This window comes from Quercus lobata, chromosome 12 (assembly GCF_001633185.2).
Source record: "Quercus lobata isolate SW786 chromosome 12, ValleyOak3.0 Primary Assembly, whole genome shotgun sequence".
NCBI lineage: Eukaryota > Viridiplantae > Streptophyta > Magnoliopsida > Fagales > Fagaceae > Quercus > Quercus lobata.
The window spans coordinates 16489754-16509996 of record NC_044915.1 but is presented as its reverse complement, the minus strand read 5'-3'; the positions used below and the strand labels follow the sequence as shown (position 1 = coordinate 16509996).

General features: G+C 33.0%; 1 protein-coding gene across 1 annotated transcript; it reads right to left on the bottom strand.

Annotated features, from left to right (window-relative positions):
* Positions 1 to 8511: 8511 nt before the first annotated feature.
* On the bottom strand, positions 8512 to 9165 carry LOC115970295. Its single transcript, XM_031089949.1, has one exon. It carries the CDS (start codon positions 9163 to 9165, stop codon positions 8512 to 8514), a length of 654 nt encoding a protein of 217 aa, XP_030945809.1.
* Positions 9166 to 20243: the final 11078 nt, after the last annotated feature.

The window sequence follows — 20243 nt, the reverse complement described above, 5'->3', positions numbered from 1 at the left end:
AAAATGTTCACATTTTACATAAAACAAAACTTGAAAATGATTTTCCTTGTCACTGTAAAATGAAAATATTTTCAGTAAAATATTTTACGTATAAAATTTTTTACATTTGAAAATATTTTACTTCGTAACAAACGGAGTGTTAATTACTTAGCTTAAATTAATTATATAATTTCCTTATAGTTGCCAGTTGGCTAGTATGGTTTTAATTTACACCCCCAAAGTTTTTAATTAAAACAACAAACTTTTTAAAAATTATTTTAATTCATACTTCAATTCAATGAATTTATATAAATTAAAAAGTAACTTAAATTTAAAATTTTTACTAAAATATATCAAAATTAAAAAAAAAAAAAAATCATGTAAAACTATAAGATATCAGGGACAATATATTTCAAGAAAAAAGTTTATCTATAAGGGTAAAATACCCTTGCAAAATGTAAAGTATCATCGCAAAAGTTTGTTACTGAGGGCATATGACCCTCAAAAGTCGTCGTATTTGCTCTTAATGCTAAAAGAGATTTTGCAACCCTACCTTCGCAAATAGTTAATTTATGAGGCAATTCACCATTGTTATTGAACAAATGTACCCTCACAAATATATTACTAAATGACAAGAAAAGTTGATGACTTATTTTTAGTGAGGGGATGCAGTTGTTGTTAACAATTATTTGCAAATTTCAAATAGAAGACTTACTTTTTAGAAACAGATAATGGCGTCGTTAAATATTATTTGTGATGGCCTTTATACACTAACAATTAGTTATTTGCAAATCTCAATTGATGACTAATTTTTAGTGAAAAATAATGGCATCACTAAAGTTGTTTGTGAAAGCCTTTATGCTTTCACAAGTAATTATTGACAACATATTAGGAAAAATAGTAAAGACATTAAGCTATCATTTAGGCTGTGTTTGGTTCATGTAAAATATTTTTCGGAAAATAAATATTTTCCAGAAATGCTATTTTCGGGAAAGGAAAATCTATTCAGGCTGCTTGGCTGCCTCGGAATTCGTTTTAAGGAAAATCAATTCCGGTGTTTGGTTCATTCAAACATTTTATGGAAAATGCTTTCTGTTTTACGGAAAATCAATTCCCATGTTTGGTTTGTGGATCATTTTACGGAAAATATGAAATGCCTTACAAATTCAAGCACCTGCATTACCTAGACAAACCTGTAACAATACAAAACTAATCATCCACTTCAACATCAAAAATAATCATCCAAATTCAAGCACCTGCATTGCTTAGACATATCTGTAACAGTACAAAAATAATTATCCACTTCAACATCAAAAATAATCATTTGAATATACTCATAATATTTATATAAAAACAGTCATATCAATCGTTCACCATTGGCATTACACCTCCATGGTGTACAAAAATGATACCTACTCGTGGTATTTGAACAGTACAAATACATAATTTGGGCAATTGTATCGTCCCAATAATACAAAAGACTACATATATAATATAATGGTAGGTCAATACTAGTACTACAACAAAAGTTAATTCCTAAAGCTACCATCACAGTCAACATGAAACAGACAAGTCAAAGTTGTGAGAATAAAAAACCATCCAACCATAACTTTCTCAGCCTAGCATTCTTGGCTAGAAATCCCCGTGCTACCTTCTCATTTTCACAAAGATGGTCAAACGCAATTGCGAGCATGTCTTCGCTATACCCATCCGCCATCATAGCCATGACTTCATTGTAAAGAGCTGTGTAATCCACCAGGCCCCGGTTGATTTCTTTCAGAGCCACAACTATTTCCTTCAGCTGATCAGACAGATTAGTTAGCACACTATCATCAGCATTAGAAGGTGCATGCCCTCTTTTGCAGGACTTGGAAATTCCCGACCCAGTGGTGGATGACTCGACTGCATTCTTCCCTTTCTCGACCACACCTTCCTCCACATTGTCTGCAACAAACTCAGCACTATCCCCATTGTCTGGCTCATTCTCAATATCCACATAGGACTTAGAAAAGCCACCCGTGGCTGTGTCCTTCCCCACAACAATAGCTAATTCATCATACATCTCAATTTTTTTGTTTAGATACTCCGCATGCTTTCGATGCGCTTGTAAGGGAGAAAGGAACGTATAATAACAATGCAATAATCACTTCACTCATAAATTCAATATTCAATTCAATATAGATGCCATTAAATGATTTAGGTTAATGATAAACAAAAAAATCTGTTAGGGAACAGGAGACATAACCCATGATTTTGAAGATAAGTACAATAGAAAATACAATGTACAAATGCTAAGACCAGATTTTACAATAGATCCACACATTAAAGTTATATTTGAAAAACCTTATAAAAGCAATGGAATCCTAAAAAGAATGACACTATAAATTTCATATAAAGAGGGTACTTGAGTAGCCTTGTCTTGTTCTCAATTCATAGATTATAAAAGGCAAAAACATATATTATCATTTATATTAAGAAAATATAGTTGGAAGCCATACTATGACTTCTTCTTGGTATGTCTTCGCGTCACATGTTATCATTTTTAGGTTATCATCCCAGCCAAAGCCACTCTTCTTTCTAATAGTCTGAATAGTGGACCATATGGTCCTTAGAGTCCGCATCCGATTTTCAACATAAGAGGGGTGGCACTCAACCCCAAATTGGGCAGTTATCTCCTTCGCTACAAGTGCAAAGGAGCCTGCCTTGAAAGTGCTAGACGGCTTGTTGCCCTTTGCAGCCTCCTGCGCAAGTAGCCTAAGCATCGTTGAGTGCATGGGCGGCAGCCACCTGAACTGCTTGCTGCTACTCACCTTCTCTTTGCCCTTTGACATTACTACATATGAAAATTGTATAGTGAGAGTAGCATTTAAAAATGAGAGTAGCATTTAGTAATTACACTCGAAATATGAACAACAAATCAAACACACATACAACCACACTTATAGATGTGCACAACAGAATAAAACATGCTAACACTGGAAATAACAATGTAATACCATCAAATAACAATGTAATGTTGAAAATACTTTTTCATTATACCATCAGAAGTCTATAGTAAATACATTGTCTTTACAAAAATAACAAAGAAAAAACACATATTACAATCATAGAAATCTAAATAAAGTACTACTCTCCACTCCTGGTATAATCAGACCACATAGCTTGGCATATCTCATCTCTCTTAGCATTCCACAATCCACTGTCTTCAATGGACTCCCGACGTGATTGTGTTTCTTGTTGGGGGTCACTAGACTCTACTTGGTTCATTACATCTTCCATAATATGGTTATTTGGTTCAATCCCTATAATGTGATTATGAACCACACAACATGCTAACACTACTTTCACTTGGGTTTCAAAAGATTAAAATGGTTTTGCATCCAACACTCGAAAACGTTTCTTCAACACTGCAAACCCTCGCTCAATGGTAGTTCTCAATAAAGAGTGTCGGAGGTTGAACAATTCTTGCTCATTCTCAGGAGGACGATCACTAAACTCTTTCAAGTGATATCACACACTCCGATAATGTGACAATATTCTATTTTTATTACCATACCCAGCATCACCAAGATAATATTTGCTTACATATATTCAAAAATAAAACCAAATCACTACTATGCTTAAGAAAACGCACAATATTTATTAAACTAATAAACCAAAAAGGTGATGTAATCGTATAATACTTTCGGGAATTGAAAATCCCCCTGGCTTAGCAAATGCATCATTTAACACACGTGAATCATGTGCACTGCCTTCCCATCCAGCCAATACATAAGTGAACTTTAAGTCAAAACTAATGGCAGCTAACACATTTTGCGTGGTTCCATCTTTGCGACCACGAAATCTTCCTTGTATTTCAGGTGGCACAAATGCACGAACATATGTACCATCTATTGCTCCAACACAATCCTAATTTTCGACAAACATAATGGTTTAAAATTACAAAAATCTTCACAATTTACAAAAATACACAAGTTGCAATATTTACCTTAAAATATGGGTAGAACCTTCTGCTATTCCTTCTTTCTGGGGGTGTATCTTCGCTACGCAATCTTATTAGAGCTCTATATAATTTCAGGACCCCCCTAAGAACGACCTTGAAGTATCTATGAACAGTCTCAGTTGATCTATAGATCCGACTACCCATTACACGGAACCTCACATTATGACCAATAATGTGTAAGAAAATGAGCACTTGCTCCGTAACAGACATGTGAATAGTCAGGCATACGTGCTCCCCCTCAGTGAGGATGTGACATAAGTGGTGGAAAGCTATAGGTTTCATCCTAATTTGATTCACACAATGTCTCTCACTTCCATGTAGAATACTATTTATATATTCCTCTCTCTCGGCTGCATGATTAACATAAGGCGCCCTAGGCAATCGTCTACGTCTACGCCGCAATTTCCTTAACAATGCAACCCCCACAAGGAGGACAGATGCAACTGAGGCAAGAATTGCGGCTTTGGTTTTTTTCGTCATCTAAAAAATTACAAACACTGTGGTCTAAGAGATATGTAAACAAGCATGCTATTGATTACACAGTAAATAAAAACAGCCACAAACAGAAAACATCCAAACCACATTGATAACGAGTACCAAATCACATTGCATTCTATTTACAATCAATATTTACACCATCACAGTACCAACATAAACCACATTGATAACTGCACATAATACCATCACAATTAATATTTACACCAACAAATCACATTACATTCTATTTCTATATAATTGTAACACCAACAACAGTTAAATTCTTAAATCAATAATTACAAAATGGATAATTAAAAAAAGTAAATAAATAAATAAATAATTATATGAATAAATATATATATATATATATATATATATTGATCGGATCCGAAAGGGTGGGTAGGAGGTTGGGTTGTTTATGGGTTTGAGGGAATGTGGATCGGAGGTCAGGTTTTGGTCGGAGGTGTGTGGATCGGACTGAGAAACTCACTCACCGTGGATTTTGGCTAGATGGATTTGAGGGAATGTGGATTAGAGGTCAGGTTTTGGTCGGAGGTGTGTGGATCGGAGGTGTGTGGATTGGAAGTGTGTGGATCGGACTGAGAAACTCACTCACCGTGGGTTGGATCGGGATTGAGAAATGGAAACTCACTCACCGTGGGTCGGATCGGGACTGAGAAATGGAAAGGAAACTCACCGTGGGTCTGCGTTTGGCGCTCGTCGAACTGTGGGTGAAGCTGTGAGGAGTGCGTGTGGAGTGCGCTGCTGTGAGGAGTGCGTGTGAGAGCTTGTGTTGCTGTGAGGAGTGCGCTGCTGTGAGAGAGCTTAGACCGTGTTGTGTGAGGAGTGGAAATGGTTTGAATTGAAAATATGAACGGAAATGATTTTACGGGTGTTTTGGGTTATTTTACGGTCAAAGGGGAAAAACATTTCAGTTGACTGAATTTACTGGTTCAACCAAACACTCAAGTTTTACGGAAAAGCATTTCCGGAAATAATTTGAAACCAAAACAAACACAGCCTTAAAAACCTTTTTGCAAGGGATTAAACAATGTCACTTTTATTAAAAAAAAAATACAAAATTTATTACTAAAATCTATTTAAACATTCAAAGAGTAACACTATATTTAACTTGATAGTAATGACATCTTTTTGTGATTTTCCATATTTTTTGTTCAAGTCCTACCTTCCCTTCTTCGCTATATACATACAACGGGATTTCAGTTCAGGATGTGGAGCTAGAGCTGCAAGACCTTTCTTTTTATTGGTGTGGGCGCATTTGATTGTGTTTGCAGTTCAAATGTGAGGAGTTTAATCATTGTACGGTGAGAGCCATACAGACAAGGGGGGTTAAGTCCAAATCTGTGCCTTGTACGATAGAAACAATGTGGCATGCGCATGAGCTGAATACAGTCTGCTTGGTTCCTCTCGGTCATTAATCTTATATATATATATATATATATATATATATATATATATATATACATATATATATATATATAGGCAAATGTTAATAAGTAGTTCACCTGTGCTTGTTAAGGTTGTACTAAGGTAGGTCCTATTTAATAAAAAATGAAATAAATAAAAGAAAAGCACATGAAATTGGACTTATAGGTTATTTTGATATATTTTTTCTCTTTATAAAATTGGCCCACAATGAAAAAAATGACATAAAGCTGAATAAAAAGACAAAAAACTGTATTAAAAAAAAAGAGTAAAAAATGTGTTATTAACGGGCTCTTATAGTGCCCGTTATCACAACTCATATATATATATATATATATATATATATATAAACAAACACACACACATAGAAAGAAGAGAAAAAGAGATTCTAACATAAAAGTTATTGTGGTTTTTGAATAGAGTTATAGTGTGTTTTTGTGTTAGATCATTAATCATTTATGTGGGTAATAAATTGAAAATAACACATCATATCATATCATATGCTATAAAATAAAAATTGGGTTTAGAAGTCATAGTTGTACCAAGTGATTACTCTTCCTAATTCGTAAGTTAATTTTATAGAAAAAAAAAAAAAAAAAACAACCCACATTTTGACTAAGGGATAAGATTTAATAAAAATTTAAGACAAATTTAAATTATATTCAAACTAAAAGTTTATTATAAAAAATTTCTAAATTTAAACCCAACACAACTCACGTTTTTGTTTTTGTTTTTTTCCTAAAGTATAATAAAAATTGAGTTTAGAAGTCATGGTTGGGCCAAATAACTACTCTCACTAATTAGTAATTTAATTTTATATTAAAAAAAAAAAACAACAACAACATTTTGACTAAGGGATAAGATTTAACAATAATTTAAGATAAGATTTAACAATAATTTAAAACAAATTTAAATTCTATTCAAACTAAAAGTCTATTATAAAAAAATTTCTAAAATTAAATCTCACACAACCCACGATCCCCCCCCCCTTCAAGTTGCATGATGATTTAATAATAATTTAAAACAAATTTAAATTCTATTCAAACTAAAAGTCTATTATCAAAAATTTCTAAACTTAAATCCCACACAACCCACGCTTTTTTTTTTCTTCCTCAAGTTGCATCTTATTAAATTATTATTTTATTAAGATATTAAGCTACAAAGCTCTTAACTAAGGATAAGATTAAAAATAATTTAATTTAGATAAAACTTTATCATCTAAGTTTTAGAAATTTAAATCCTACTCAACTAAAAGTCTATTATCAAAATTTTCAATATATATTCAGTCATGACTTTTCATGGTTGCACCAAGTGGCTACTCTCACTAATTAGTAAATTAATTATATATTTTTGTTAGGATGTATTTCCTTAATTAAGGAATAATATTTAACAAATTTTTTTAAATTCTATTCAAATTAAAAGTCTACTATTAAAAATTTATAAACTAAAATCCCACACAAAACCCACATTTTCTTTCTAAAAAAAAAAAAATCACTTTTGACTAAGGGATAAGATTTAACAATTATCACATTTTTGTTTTTGTATTTTTCCCTTAAGTTGCATGACTTAACAATAATTTAAAACAAATTTAAATTCTATTCAAACTAAAAGTATATAAAAAATTTCTAAACTTAAATCACACACAACCCACGCTTTTGTTTTTTATTTTTTTTTTGCAAGTTGTATCTTATTAAATTAATATTTTATTAGGATATTAAGTTACAAAGCTCTTGATTAAGGGATAAGATTTAACAATAATTTAATTTAGATAAGACTTTATTGTCTAATTTTTAGAAATTTAAGTTATACTCTAACTAAAAGTCTATTATCAAAATTTTCAGAATTTATATATATTTAGCCATGGTTTTTCGATATAGTCCTTGTTAACTAATTAATAAGTCATTCCTATAATTAAATCTCGCACAATACACCTCACTTTGTTTTATTCTTTTTTTCAAAATGCAACTTACTCTTAAATTTTAATATAATAAATTCATCTTACTTATTGTTCTCTACTTCTGAATTTGTGTGCAAGATATTATACTAAAGGAAGTTTATTATAAAAAAGCAAAATAATGGACACCCATTTAAGATCTGGGTTCTCTTATGCAAGTTTTTATTTATTTTTTTATATTTTCAAATTTTGAACTCTTTTATGTCTATTTTGATTTTTGTTTTTGATTATTGTATTTAATTTGTGAGTGTGTTGATTTTTTCGATTAGACTATCACTAGGGAAAAAATTGGTATTAAGGAACTATTTTGTTTATTATTGTTTGTGCTAACTAAGACATAAATTAAACATAACCCAAATAGAAACGATCAAATTCATTCCATATCTCATATTAAGAAATTAACACAAAGCACAAAGAGAATTTTAAAATATAAAAATAGATAAACACTTATAAAGTCTAAACTCTAAAAAATCAGTACTTAAAGTAATTTTTTATTAAAATTATTTACTTATTTTATAATTTATTAATACTATTTATTTAATAATTTAGTTTTAATTATTTTAAATTTTTTGAGTTTGCATTTGAATCTTCATCAAACTGTGCATTTTTTGTATTTTTTTTTTGAGAAAGAAGACTATGAATATCATTGAAGTCAGCCATAATCGATGAACAGTACAGAATGGAGATGTGGAGGAACATCCTCCATCCACACCTTAAAACCTATAACATGCCTTGCATGTTTTGCTTGGTTATGAGCAACAGTATTGCCAATTCTATGAGTATGGGAAAAAGTAATACAATTGACATCTGTTAAGGATTTGGCCGAAGCGAGAATGTGGTCAAATGAAGATAAGGATTCATCATTCCTTTTGAGAGCGTTGATCACCACGTCGGAGTCACCTTCCAAAATGTAGTTGGAGAGGCTGAGTCCATGAGCAAAAGTGATGGCCCGTGCCACTGCTATTGCTTCAACCAGGTTGGAGGAGAAAGGCAATTGGATCTGTTCCGATAGGGAAGTAAGTACCTGCCCATTTTCATTTCGGATAACAACACCCAAACCAGCTTTATTAATATCTTTGAAAAGTGCTCCATCGAAGTTGATCTTGAGAGAGTTTGTTGGTGGTGGGATCCAAGTAACCCGGTTTGTACTTGATACCGTAGCTGGAGATTGTTGGGCTCTGTTTGCACGGTGGGAAACAAAGAGGGCTTGCCGAGCATTTGGAACGACCTGGGATATGGGGTAGTCATGTTGCTGCACTCTAATCTGATTTCTACGGGACCAGATTGTCCACATTGTTGCCACCATCATCTCTATATTTTTTTCCTCTTCATTGGAAGTTTTTTGCATAAAACCTTTGGAGATTTGTGTCGTGGTGAAAGGTTGCCCGCAATTTACCCACTTTATTGACATTTTATTAAAGAATCATTAATCAACATAAGGATGTAATATCCTCGCACACTAATTAAAATTTAATATGAGGTATAACTAAAAGCCTTATATTTTAACTAATAAATCCTGGTGTTTATATATATATATATATATATATAAAACAAAGGTAACTTAGCATATTGAATAAGATACCAAGAAATGTGAACAATGTGTTAGGGTCTGTTTGGTAAGAGTATTTAAAAATAGTTTATTTTTTTGCAATCCATAAAATAGTGGGTCCCACACTTGAATTCATTGTTTGGTTAATATTTTCTAAATACAGTTTTCAAAAAACTATATTCGATTTTCAAATAGCTAAGGGCCTAATTGGTAGTAGGATTTTTGTTTTTGTTTTCAAAATAGTATAAAAACAATTTTCAAAAAATTGAACTTGAAACTAGTTTTCAGATAATAATTTTTATATTTTACATGTGTGGCTCCCACTTTTAAAAATAATTTTTAAAATACTAAAAAAAAAAAATTGTTTGAGAGACTATTTCTATTTTTGAGATTTAAAAAAAAAAAAAAAATATATATATATATATATATATATTTATAAAAAGTAATGTAGGGACACGATTTTTAACGACCCAAGGAAGACGTTGGGCTCGTGTGTAAAGGGCCCGAACAATGTGATTTGTAGAGAGTGGGTTTGGAAAGGCTGGACCTTGGTCGATGGGCAACGGTTTAGTCAGGATTTTCATGGAAGCCCATGCGAAGGTGGATTTGGCTTGTAGGGCTAAGCCTCATATGGATGGGGTTTGAAAGGTCTATCTCCTCGGACTTAGTCCGAGGAGCGTCTCATCCTCGCCTTCTCCCCTCCCCCCTATGGGTTCCCCCTTTTATACTAGTATTTCCTTTCCGTTCTTCACCTACGTGTCCGTTTCTCCTTGTTCGGGGTGGTTACTCGTCTTATCAATCCATACGTCAGAGTGGTTGGGAAAAGCTGGATAGCATGGTATGAGTATGGGTTTGTCAGGCGCTAGGCTCCACATTAAGGTGTTGGCAGCTTTCTCCCTTGTGCTGCTCTTGTACTGAATCTGTCATTTTCTTCAGGCGTTTTTGTGAGATGTTGGACGTAAAGTCGTCCTCGACCACATCCTTGGGCCTTCAAGGAGCTTTCGTTGCGCGTCCTTGGCAGTAGGGCTCCTCGGCCTGGACTTTGGGCCCTTAATACAAAGTGGGTTGGAACCTCAGATTTCGGGCCCCACAATAGTCCCTCAAAATCCTGCTGCCCGACATTTTAGTTGGGGAGGAGGGTTTTGGTGACGTTAGGCCCACATTATGGCTCGTTCAATTTCCATTTACATGGGAGGCGTGTCAAAATAAGGGACACTCCTTTATTTTTCACTCACGCGGAGTTCTTTGACATTTCGATACTCGAGGCGCGCGCCTTCACGAGGATCTTCAGATCCTACAGCTGCAGATGAGGTTGGAAATTGAGCCAAGTCTGCCTTGTCCGTAGCGTTCCTTGGAAATTTGCATGAATTAAATGCCACCGGTTTGCTCTGTGTATAAATAGGGTAGGGGGTCACTCCCTTTACATATGAACTCTCCTATTCCCTTCAGAATCATACTCCTTCTGCCATATCCACGATCTCCATTTCTAGTGCCATTCTGCCTCAAAGCAAGATGTTTGAGGCGTGGATGGGGACGAAAGGTCTTCGCACGCTTCAGAGGCACCGAATCCTCATGATACTCAAGGTGATGTGGTACGGACAAGGATGGCACAGATTCAAGCCAGTCCCCCGTTTTGACAAGGGGAAGATGGTATTTCTCCCTCTTTCAGTCAAAATCCGAAGCAGGTTCTGGTCATGCCAGATTTTTGGTATGTCAGAAGAAAGAATTTCCGCCATCAGCGCCGTCTGCCTTGTCGCAGGCAAATTTTCGTGGGGGCTCCTCAATTTCCGGTTCCCGGCACCTTTTCTTCAACGGAGCGGGCCTCAAGTTGGGTTCCCTGCACCTTTTCTTCAGCTGCGCTAGCCTGGAGCCAGGCTCTCTGCGCCTTTTCTTCAACGGTACAGGTCCCACGTTGGGTTCTTTGGCTGCCTGAGTTATGGGCACGTAAAAGTGTTGAGGAATGGTTTCCTTAAACAACATCTTGGAACAGCAGCCAACCTCTCCTCTGCACTTCTTCTTCGGCTTTATCTTCATTCTCTTGTATCTTTTCTTTTCACTTACGTAGTTAGCTTTAGTATAAGCTTATTCCAGCTTTTCATTGTACACTGTACTATTTCTTTGTCTTAATAAAAGATGAGTTTATTTCTTTTTAAATATTTTTCCTTTCTGTAACAATTATTTTGTGCATGGGTGTGCTACATGTGTGCTTTCCTTTGATGATACTTAGAGCAGGAGACCTTGAAACAGAAACCTACTAATTCTAGTTTACCGACATTAACAAGCATAATAATGATAATTCCCAGTGAATTAAAACTCATAAAACTAACCAGGATAATGGCTGAGCGCTTCGTAATGCATGTAAGGCGATCGTCCGAGAACGATAAACTCTAAATAATTCGTCCGAGAGGGTAGCTGAGCAGTGAGGAACTTCAGCCTAGTGTCTTTGGCAACATATTGCCTCATATTGCATCAATCCTCTTGGTATTGAGGATCCGAGGATAGACCGGGGAATCTATGTAGTTTAGGGATCAGCCCAACTATCAATGGGGAATTCTCCTCGGATATATTCTAAGGGCCATATAATGTCCAAGTCGTGTCCATAGCTTGTAGTTTTTCTGTTGAGTAGTTGGTTTCCCCATAGGCTTGAGTCCGAGGATCATACAAGGCCTTGGTTCTGTCCAAAACTTGTAATTTTTCTTCTGTACTTGGTTTCCCCATAGGCTTGAGTCCGAGGACCATACAAGACCTTGGTTCTGTCCAAAACTTGTAATTTTTCTTCCTGTACTTGGTTTCCCCATAGGCTTGAGTCCGAGGACCATACAAGGCCTTGGTTCTGTCCAAAACTTGTAATTTTTCTTCCTGTACTTGGTTTCCCCATAGGCTTGAGTCCGAGGACCATACAAGGCCTTGGTTCTGTCCAAAACTTGTAATTTTTCTTCTGTACTTGGTTTCCCCATAGGCTTGAGTCCGAGGACCATACAAGGCCTTGGTTCTGTCCAAAACTTGTAATTTTTCTTCCTGTACTTGGTTTCCCCATAGGCTTGAGTCCGAGGACCATACAAGACCTTGGTTCTGTCCAAAACTTGTAATTTTTCTTCCTGTACTTGGTTTCCCCATAGGCTTGAGTCCGAGGACCATACAAGGCCTTGGTTCTGTCCAAAACTTGTAATTTTTCTTCTGTACTTGGTTTCCCCATAGGCTTGAGTCCGAGGACCATACAAGGCCTTGGTCCTGTCCAAAACTTGTAATTTTTCTTTTCCGTTAAGTAGTTTTTTCTCTGTATTTATTTATTTTTTGAAGGTCAGCCCCTAGACCAGGGCAGGGATAGTTGGCTCGAGGCCGGAAGCCCCTAGAGCTGTTCGCGCCATTGGCACTGCAAGGCGTAGCCCCTAGCAGAAGTTTATATCGGAGCAACAACTGCATGTATCCGGAGATGGAGGAAACCTCGCGAACCTCTGCTTGCTAGAGAGTTGGCTCCACTGCCACCTGCGCCAACGCGCAAGCCTTCCCACAGACGACGCCAATTGTAGGGACACGATTTTTAACGACCCAAGGAAGACGTTAGGCTCGTGTGTAAAGGGCCCGAACAATGTGAATTGTAGAGAGTGGGTTTGGAACGGCTGGACCTTGGTCGATGGGCAACGGTTTAGTCAGGATTTTCATGGAAGCCCATGCGAAGGTGGATTTGGCCTGTAGGGCTAAGCCTCATACGGATGGGGTTTGAAAGGTCTATCTCCTCAGACTTAGTCCGAGGAGCGTCTCATCCTCGCCTTCTCCCCTCCCCCCTATGGGTTCTCCCTTTTATACTAGTATTTCCTTCTCGTTCTTCACCTACGTGTCCGTTTCTCCTTGTTCGGGGTGGTTACTCGTCTTATCAATCCATACGTCAAAGTGGTTGGGAAAAGCTGGATAGCATGGTATGAGTATGGGTTTGTCAGGCGCTGGGCTCCACATTAAGGTGTTGGTAGATTTCTCCCTTGTGCTGCTCTTGTACTGAATCTGTCCTTTTCTTCAGGCGTTTTTGTGAGATGTTGGACATAAAGTCATCCTCGGCCACATCCTTGGGCCTTCAAGGAGCTTTCGTTGCGCGTCATTGGCAGTAGGGCTCCTCGGCCTGGGCTTTGGGCCCTTAATACAAAGTGGGCTGGGACCTCAGATTTCGGGTCCCACAAGTAACGTGTAAAATCTGTAGATTACTATTTTTTTTTTGTGTGGATGATGATAAGGGAATAGAGCTCGTTATTTTTTTTTTTCTTTTTAATGATAAGTTTCAAATTTGAAGCGTTAGAAATTTTTTTGTGATAAAAAGAAACTCCTAAATTTAAGAGATAAAAGAGTTTAGACAAATATGTGGGGTCTACTATTTTCAATTTATTTATAACTATGTCATTAAAAATATTTTCTATATCTTGAAAACACCCCCTAAACTGTTTTCAACATTTGAAGGTTGTTGTTAGTGGGTATTGGTGTGTTTGGATGGTAGAATTGGGTATATGAATTTGAATTTAGGTGATTAAAATTCAAATATTTTGTTTGGATTGTTTAAAAATGGTCAAACATTTGGATTTGACAAATCCACTAAAGATTTTAACCTTTAAATCCTTTAATTCGAAATAACTTCTAAACCCATAAAATTTTAGAAATTTATAAGATAGACTTTAATATTTATATATTTAGAATTAAGGAATTTCAAATCCATCACTTTAAAATTCAAATATCCAAATGCGACCTTAGGGTATTTATTAATAAACCATTTTAAAAAAATTAATACCACTTTCATGGGAAATATAAAAAACTATCACAAAGTCAATTGCTTTTTTCTTTAGGAAAAGTTAAAGGATGCTCTAAGGGAATTGGTTTAGAAAATATTTTTAGAAACTTTTAATGAGAAAAGAAAAAAGTAAAGGATTATTTTAAAAGATTTTTATATTTCTCATAAAAGTAGTATCAAAATTTTCCTAAAATTGTCTATTAACAAATGCCTAAAGAAGCACCTGTTAATCGGACATTTTTTCTTTTTTCTTTTTTTTCCATAAAATTTTTAAAAATATATTTCTTAAACCAATGATTTATGGTATTTGTTAACTTTTCCCAATTTCAAAAAATAATAATAACTTTTAGTCGACATTTCCTCATTGACTTAAGGAGGTCTCCTCTCCTGTGTAATAATTATATATGCTTCCTCTTGCAAATAAGGATACATCTCACACTTGTGAGCAAATTATCAAGATCAAGATCCTACAAATTAGTGAAATTATTAATAAAAGACAAAGTACTTAATTATAAATACATAAACAAAGTTCAAATTTCAAAGTCCAAAAATTAACACTCACAAATTACAAGTTTTAAGTTAAACAACTCAAAGCATATATAATGTTTCACATAAACGACTCAAAGCAAATAACAATGTCAATACCTAATGTCTTACGTAAACAATACAAAGCAAACAACAATGTTTCAAACAACACCACAAACACACTCAATCATCAAGACTGAAATTTTGGTTAGCTTGGATGGGTTTCTTAAAGTGTGGTTGATTATTATAAATAACATTCTCGACATTGTTAGAAGAATTAAAAAAAAAAAAAAAAAATCACTTTTGTCATCAATGGTTTCTCTCATAGTGGCATCATTGTTGATTTTCTCAGCTTCTCACACTCGCCTTCTACTCTCTAGTAGTCTAGTTTCTTCTCTTCTCTTTTGTCTTATATTATTTTGTTTATTAGGTAAGGTGACAACTGACGCGAGCCTTAGGGTTTTATTTTTTGCTTTTCTCTATATATGTTTAAAAAAATTAATTAATTTGGGCTATGGCTATTGGGCTGATCTGTTTATTACATTTTTTAAATCAGTTCAAGGCCTTTGGGCTCCATTCGAAGGCTCGAAATAAGCAAAAAAATTTGAATTTTCCTTTATAGCACAAGATCATTAATATTGCCGTGGGATTGAGATTCCACACGAATCTCACTTTAGTAGAAATCCTAGTGAGATTCATAACGTTTTAGGGATGTAGAATCTTAGGATTTTAATATGCAAAGATTTGGATCAGGATACTGAAAACCATGCTTGTGAGGTCATACACACATAAAAAGGGATAAAAAGGGGTGTTATTTGCAATTGTTACCTAAAATGATAAATTCATTGATTTATGCCAATGTCTAAGTTTTTAAGGAATGGCCAAACCTATATTGTACTTGATAAATGTGCATTGTTAAGTCTATTTATTTAAAATAAGACCCAAATTAAAACTCAATTATCCAGTTTCATGATATTTAAATGGAGTTCTATTATTTATTTTTAAATTATTTTATACTCCATATCTTACAATTACTAATTATGAATTAAAAAAATTGACCTAACGGTGCACATTTATCATGTACAATTAGTTTTGTCATGATAATCAAACACGCTCATAATATTAAAAAGAAAAATGGTATCACTTCAATTCTTGAACTGAAATTCTATTGTAGAAGATGTTCCCTTCGATCATGTCTTATTATTATTATTATTATTATTATTATTATTATTATTATTATTATTATTATTATAGATAGGTAGATCGTGGGCTAGGGAAATAGGATTTGAACCACAAATATGGAACACCACAAAAAATACTATTACTAATGAATATAATGGAGACTAGAATTACTTTTGAATTGTTTGGAGAAATATGATCAAATATTTCCTTTAAGTAGAATCCATTGGAGCAAATAAAATTTCATATTCATGCAATGAATGCTACGACATGTTTTAGAGATTTTATAAATTGAGTTTGGCTTATCTCCAGTATTTTTTAAACTAGAATCTTATTTTGTTTTAATGAGAAAATGTCATATCATCCACTAACTAAATAAAAGGTGGAGATTAAAACCTACTACCATTTATCATTGTATATTTAAAACAAAAAGACATGTCCAGTTAAAAAAGTACTAGAGATAAGCAAAACCCTTATAGATTTCGCTACTTGTTTTGAATGTTAATCATTAGTGTAAGAGTCTAAACAATTTTAATTTACTAGTCAATATATAGTAAACGAGGTGGTGCTTACCTTAATAATCCTGAAGCCACCTCTTTTTAGAATCCTTACTTAAGTCTTCTATCTAGGGTTATTTGAGTTAGAAAAAAACTAATGGGTCTAAAGGTGGCCAGGGTTTTTACCAATAGTAAATGAGTAAAACATAAGTACAATTATACTAGAGTAAGTTCTCCAATTAAATTAAAAAAATAATTAAATTAAATTTAAACGTCTTTAAAAAAGATAACACTATATGTCTTTTATTGGTCAATGCATCCAAAGACAAAGTTGTTTGTAGACTAAGGGATGCCATGATCCTCCTAGAATTTTAAAAAAAGTTTCTTAGGATATACATTGAAAGTAAGATACAATATATATATATATATATATATATATATATATATTTATATATATATATATATTTGGCCCCCCAAAATTGAAACTAGTTATTTCAAATTGAAAGCTAATCCAAGGAATTTAAACAAATAAAGATTGATGCTAGGGATGTTAAAAATTTTATTATGTAAAACTTATAAACTAATGTGTCAATAATCATTAAAAAATAAATAAATCAAACCATCATTTACTAGGTGGATGAAACCGACCATTCATATTCATTGTCACTTCAATCTATAAGTTTAATTTTCTAAAATTTGTAATAGTTTTAGCATTTTTCAAAAATAAAATGGTCACCTGACCTTTTATTTTATTTTTTTGTTGTAGAAAGTTTCAACTTATAGTGTGCGCTTCTAATGATAATTTTTTATCATCAGACCAAGACACTTATCGGTTTTTAGTGTAGACGGAAATTGAACTCTAAATCTCTTATTCAACCATTAAAGACTTTACCAGTTGAGTTAAGTACTGGACCCATTAAATGTTCACATAACATGTATGTGTTTTGCATTAAAGTTTGGGACTTTGAAAGCTTACCCAAAGATTCTAAAAATAAAATGTTCACTTGACTTATATATGCTTGGTATAACAATTTATTTAATTGATGTTTGAGACTTGGAGTTAAAATTTTGGGGCTTTCGGTTTTGAGTGATGTTGTTTTGTTCGGTTCCACCTGTGCTTTTTATTTTTTGTTTATATGTTTTTTTACACTTAATTTTTTTAAAGAATTACCTAACCACAATAATTAGTTTTTTTTTAGTAAGCATAATATTGGACATACAATGATATTAAATATGATTTTAACTTTCGGGGTTGATTTACAACGGATCTTTTGATTTTTTGCATTAATAGGAAAATTGTTGCATCATTTAGAATGATTTGCTTTAAAAGATTTTGAGTTACATTGTGATAGATCACAAATGATTGAGTATAAAAGTATTAAGAGATAACTATTTTATATATATCTTTTATTTCTTAAATATTGAATAGATGCTGATTTTATTTTTTCATATATTAACTTATTTTTGAATTTCAATATATTTTTATTTTATTTTTTAATGGTCAATATTTTTATGCTTCACACCACCCCTCCCCCAAGACCCCCAACCCCAAGAAACAATCCTTAACTGTCATTCAATGCAACTATGTGTTTGAATTAAGAAACTATAAGTCTATTACTAAGTTTTGCCTTAGTATATATATTACAAACTCCAATGTCAAAATTACTAAGGTTATGTTTGGTGACAATTTTTATTTTCTATTTTCAAAATTTTATTTTTCGGAATAGAAAGAAAAAACAATTTTCTTGTATTTTTAAAATAAAAAACATGTTTGGTTAGTTAAAATAAAAAATAATTTTCTGAAGAAAAAAAATAAAAAATACTGAAATATGTTGTTCCTAGGATTTGAACTCTAAAACTAACTCTTTAAATGGAATGGATTCATTAAATTAGATGTGTGTTTTCGTTGGCTTTTGAAAACTGGAAACTGAAAATAGCCTTTTGCCTGTTTTCAATTTGCTTTACAAATTGAATTTTGAAAATAGTTTTTGTTTTCTATCCATTTTAGGTTGTCAAACAAGTTTTTAATCTAAAAAATAAAAAATTATTTTTGGAAACAGAAAATAAAGGGAAAAAACATTTACCAAATATACCCTAAATTTTCCATTTTGGAAAAAAAAAAAAAAATCTCTTTTTATTTCTTTCTTTCCTTTTTGTGTGTCTATATATTTATATTTTGTTGTTTTTGTCCATTGGAACTAGGTATCCCACTTTTTTATGAAAAGGAACCTCCATTGACCATAGAAAACGTTTCTTTAGAAAATACTTTCTTAAAAAGAGTACCAAACCATTATTTCTTGAAAAGGATTTCTTCAAGGATGTCTAGTGGAAAGAAATTTCGATAAATCCCATTGTAAAATTATTTATTTGAAAGCTTCAAGTGTTTTGAAAGATCAAGCCATTGCTAATATGTAGGCTAAAGTTACATGACATCATACCATAAACATGCATGGGAAAATAATTTCCACACTTGCAGGGACGGAGTCAGAGCTTTGAGTTAAAGAGGGCGACTTTACTGTTGGTTATGTGCAGTGATTTCAACCTTTGAATTTGCTATTACTTAGCTGCTGAGGATTTTTTTTTTTTTTGGGTGTTGGTAAGAAAAAAATTATTTTTGTTTATAATTTTTTAAATGATAGGGTTGTTTATTTTAAATAAAATTGGTTAATTGAGCTTATTATTATTATTTTTTTAAGTTTTACTATTGGTAATTTTTGTTGTTAAGCTATTTTTTTTTTTTGGGCTTGTATATTTTGTTTTAGATTTTAGATCTATAAATTTTTTTATAGTCACTAAAATGAGGAAATACTAGCATTACAAACTTTTTTTTATTATAAATTATTGATGTAATAAGTGGTTACTAGTAAGTAAAAAATAATGTGAGTGGTGAGTTCATGTGTGAATCGATAAGAATTTACTACTAAAACAGTTTATAAAAATGTTGTAAAAAAGTTTATGTGTGTAGTACACACATATATATATAATAATATTTTTTAAAAAAAATTTAGGGGGGCAATGCCAAAGCTAGTTACGTCCCTGCACACTTGCAAGTATACCCATTTAGATATAGTTTAACAACATATGTGGATTCATAATCATAAAAAGTTAACAAGACCATGTTGTCACTCATGGAGCATGGATAAGAGACTTTCTAGTCAAAGAATTGGCAAATCATGACATGGAGTTAACCTTTGAAATCAAGACATTATTCAAGAAGAAATTAAATCCAAACTTACATGATCGTAAATATTTAAACATGTAATTATATATGGAGAATGGAAATTCATAGCATGGAGCTAAACTCTGAAACATATATATGAAGAGGAAATTAAACCCAACACACAAGAGATAATGAATATTTAAGCATAAAAAAGGTCGTGTATGAAAGAAAAGCTAATAAAATCTCAAGCTAGTAGGAAGAAAACCCATAAATAAAATGAAAGCATGCTTTCAAATAAAATAATTATTCAAGCATCATTCAACTCATATAGCATCAAATTAGAACGTAATTTAGGTAAATAACTAAATATATAATAGAAAAAAAAAGTAGGTAAATACGATGGGAGTAGAAAAATACGTAACGGATTAGACTTTAGCCTAATGAAGGCTTATTTTTGGATAATAATGTGGAGAGATTGGGACAGTTTTTTTTTAGGGACTTTTTTCGTTTTTATTTTTTCAAGTTGGTAGGTATGTTCTTTAAATAAAACCAAAAAAGAAGACTAGTAGGTGCATGCAGATGCAGCATGAGCCATTTTTGGGGTCTGCATGCATGCGGTTAAAAGTTTCCTTACAATAATTTGTTTCCTATTTCAAAAGTTTTCATTTTTTGCGCGCATAGTTAAACAAAAGAACATCACTGT

Excerpts from the sequence above, each read along its gene's own strand:
- LOC115970295 (XM_031089949.1), bottom strand. The coding sequence starts at position 9,165 with ATGGTGGCAACAATGTGGACAATCTGGTCCCGTAGAAATCAGATTAGA.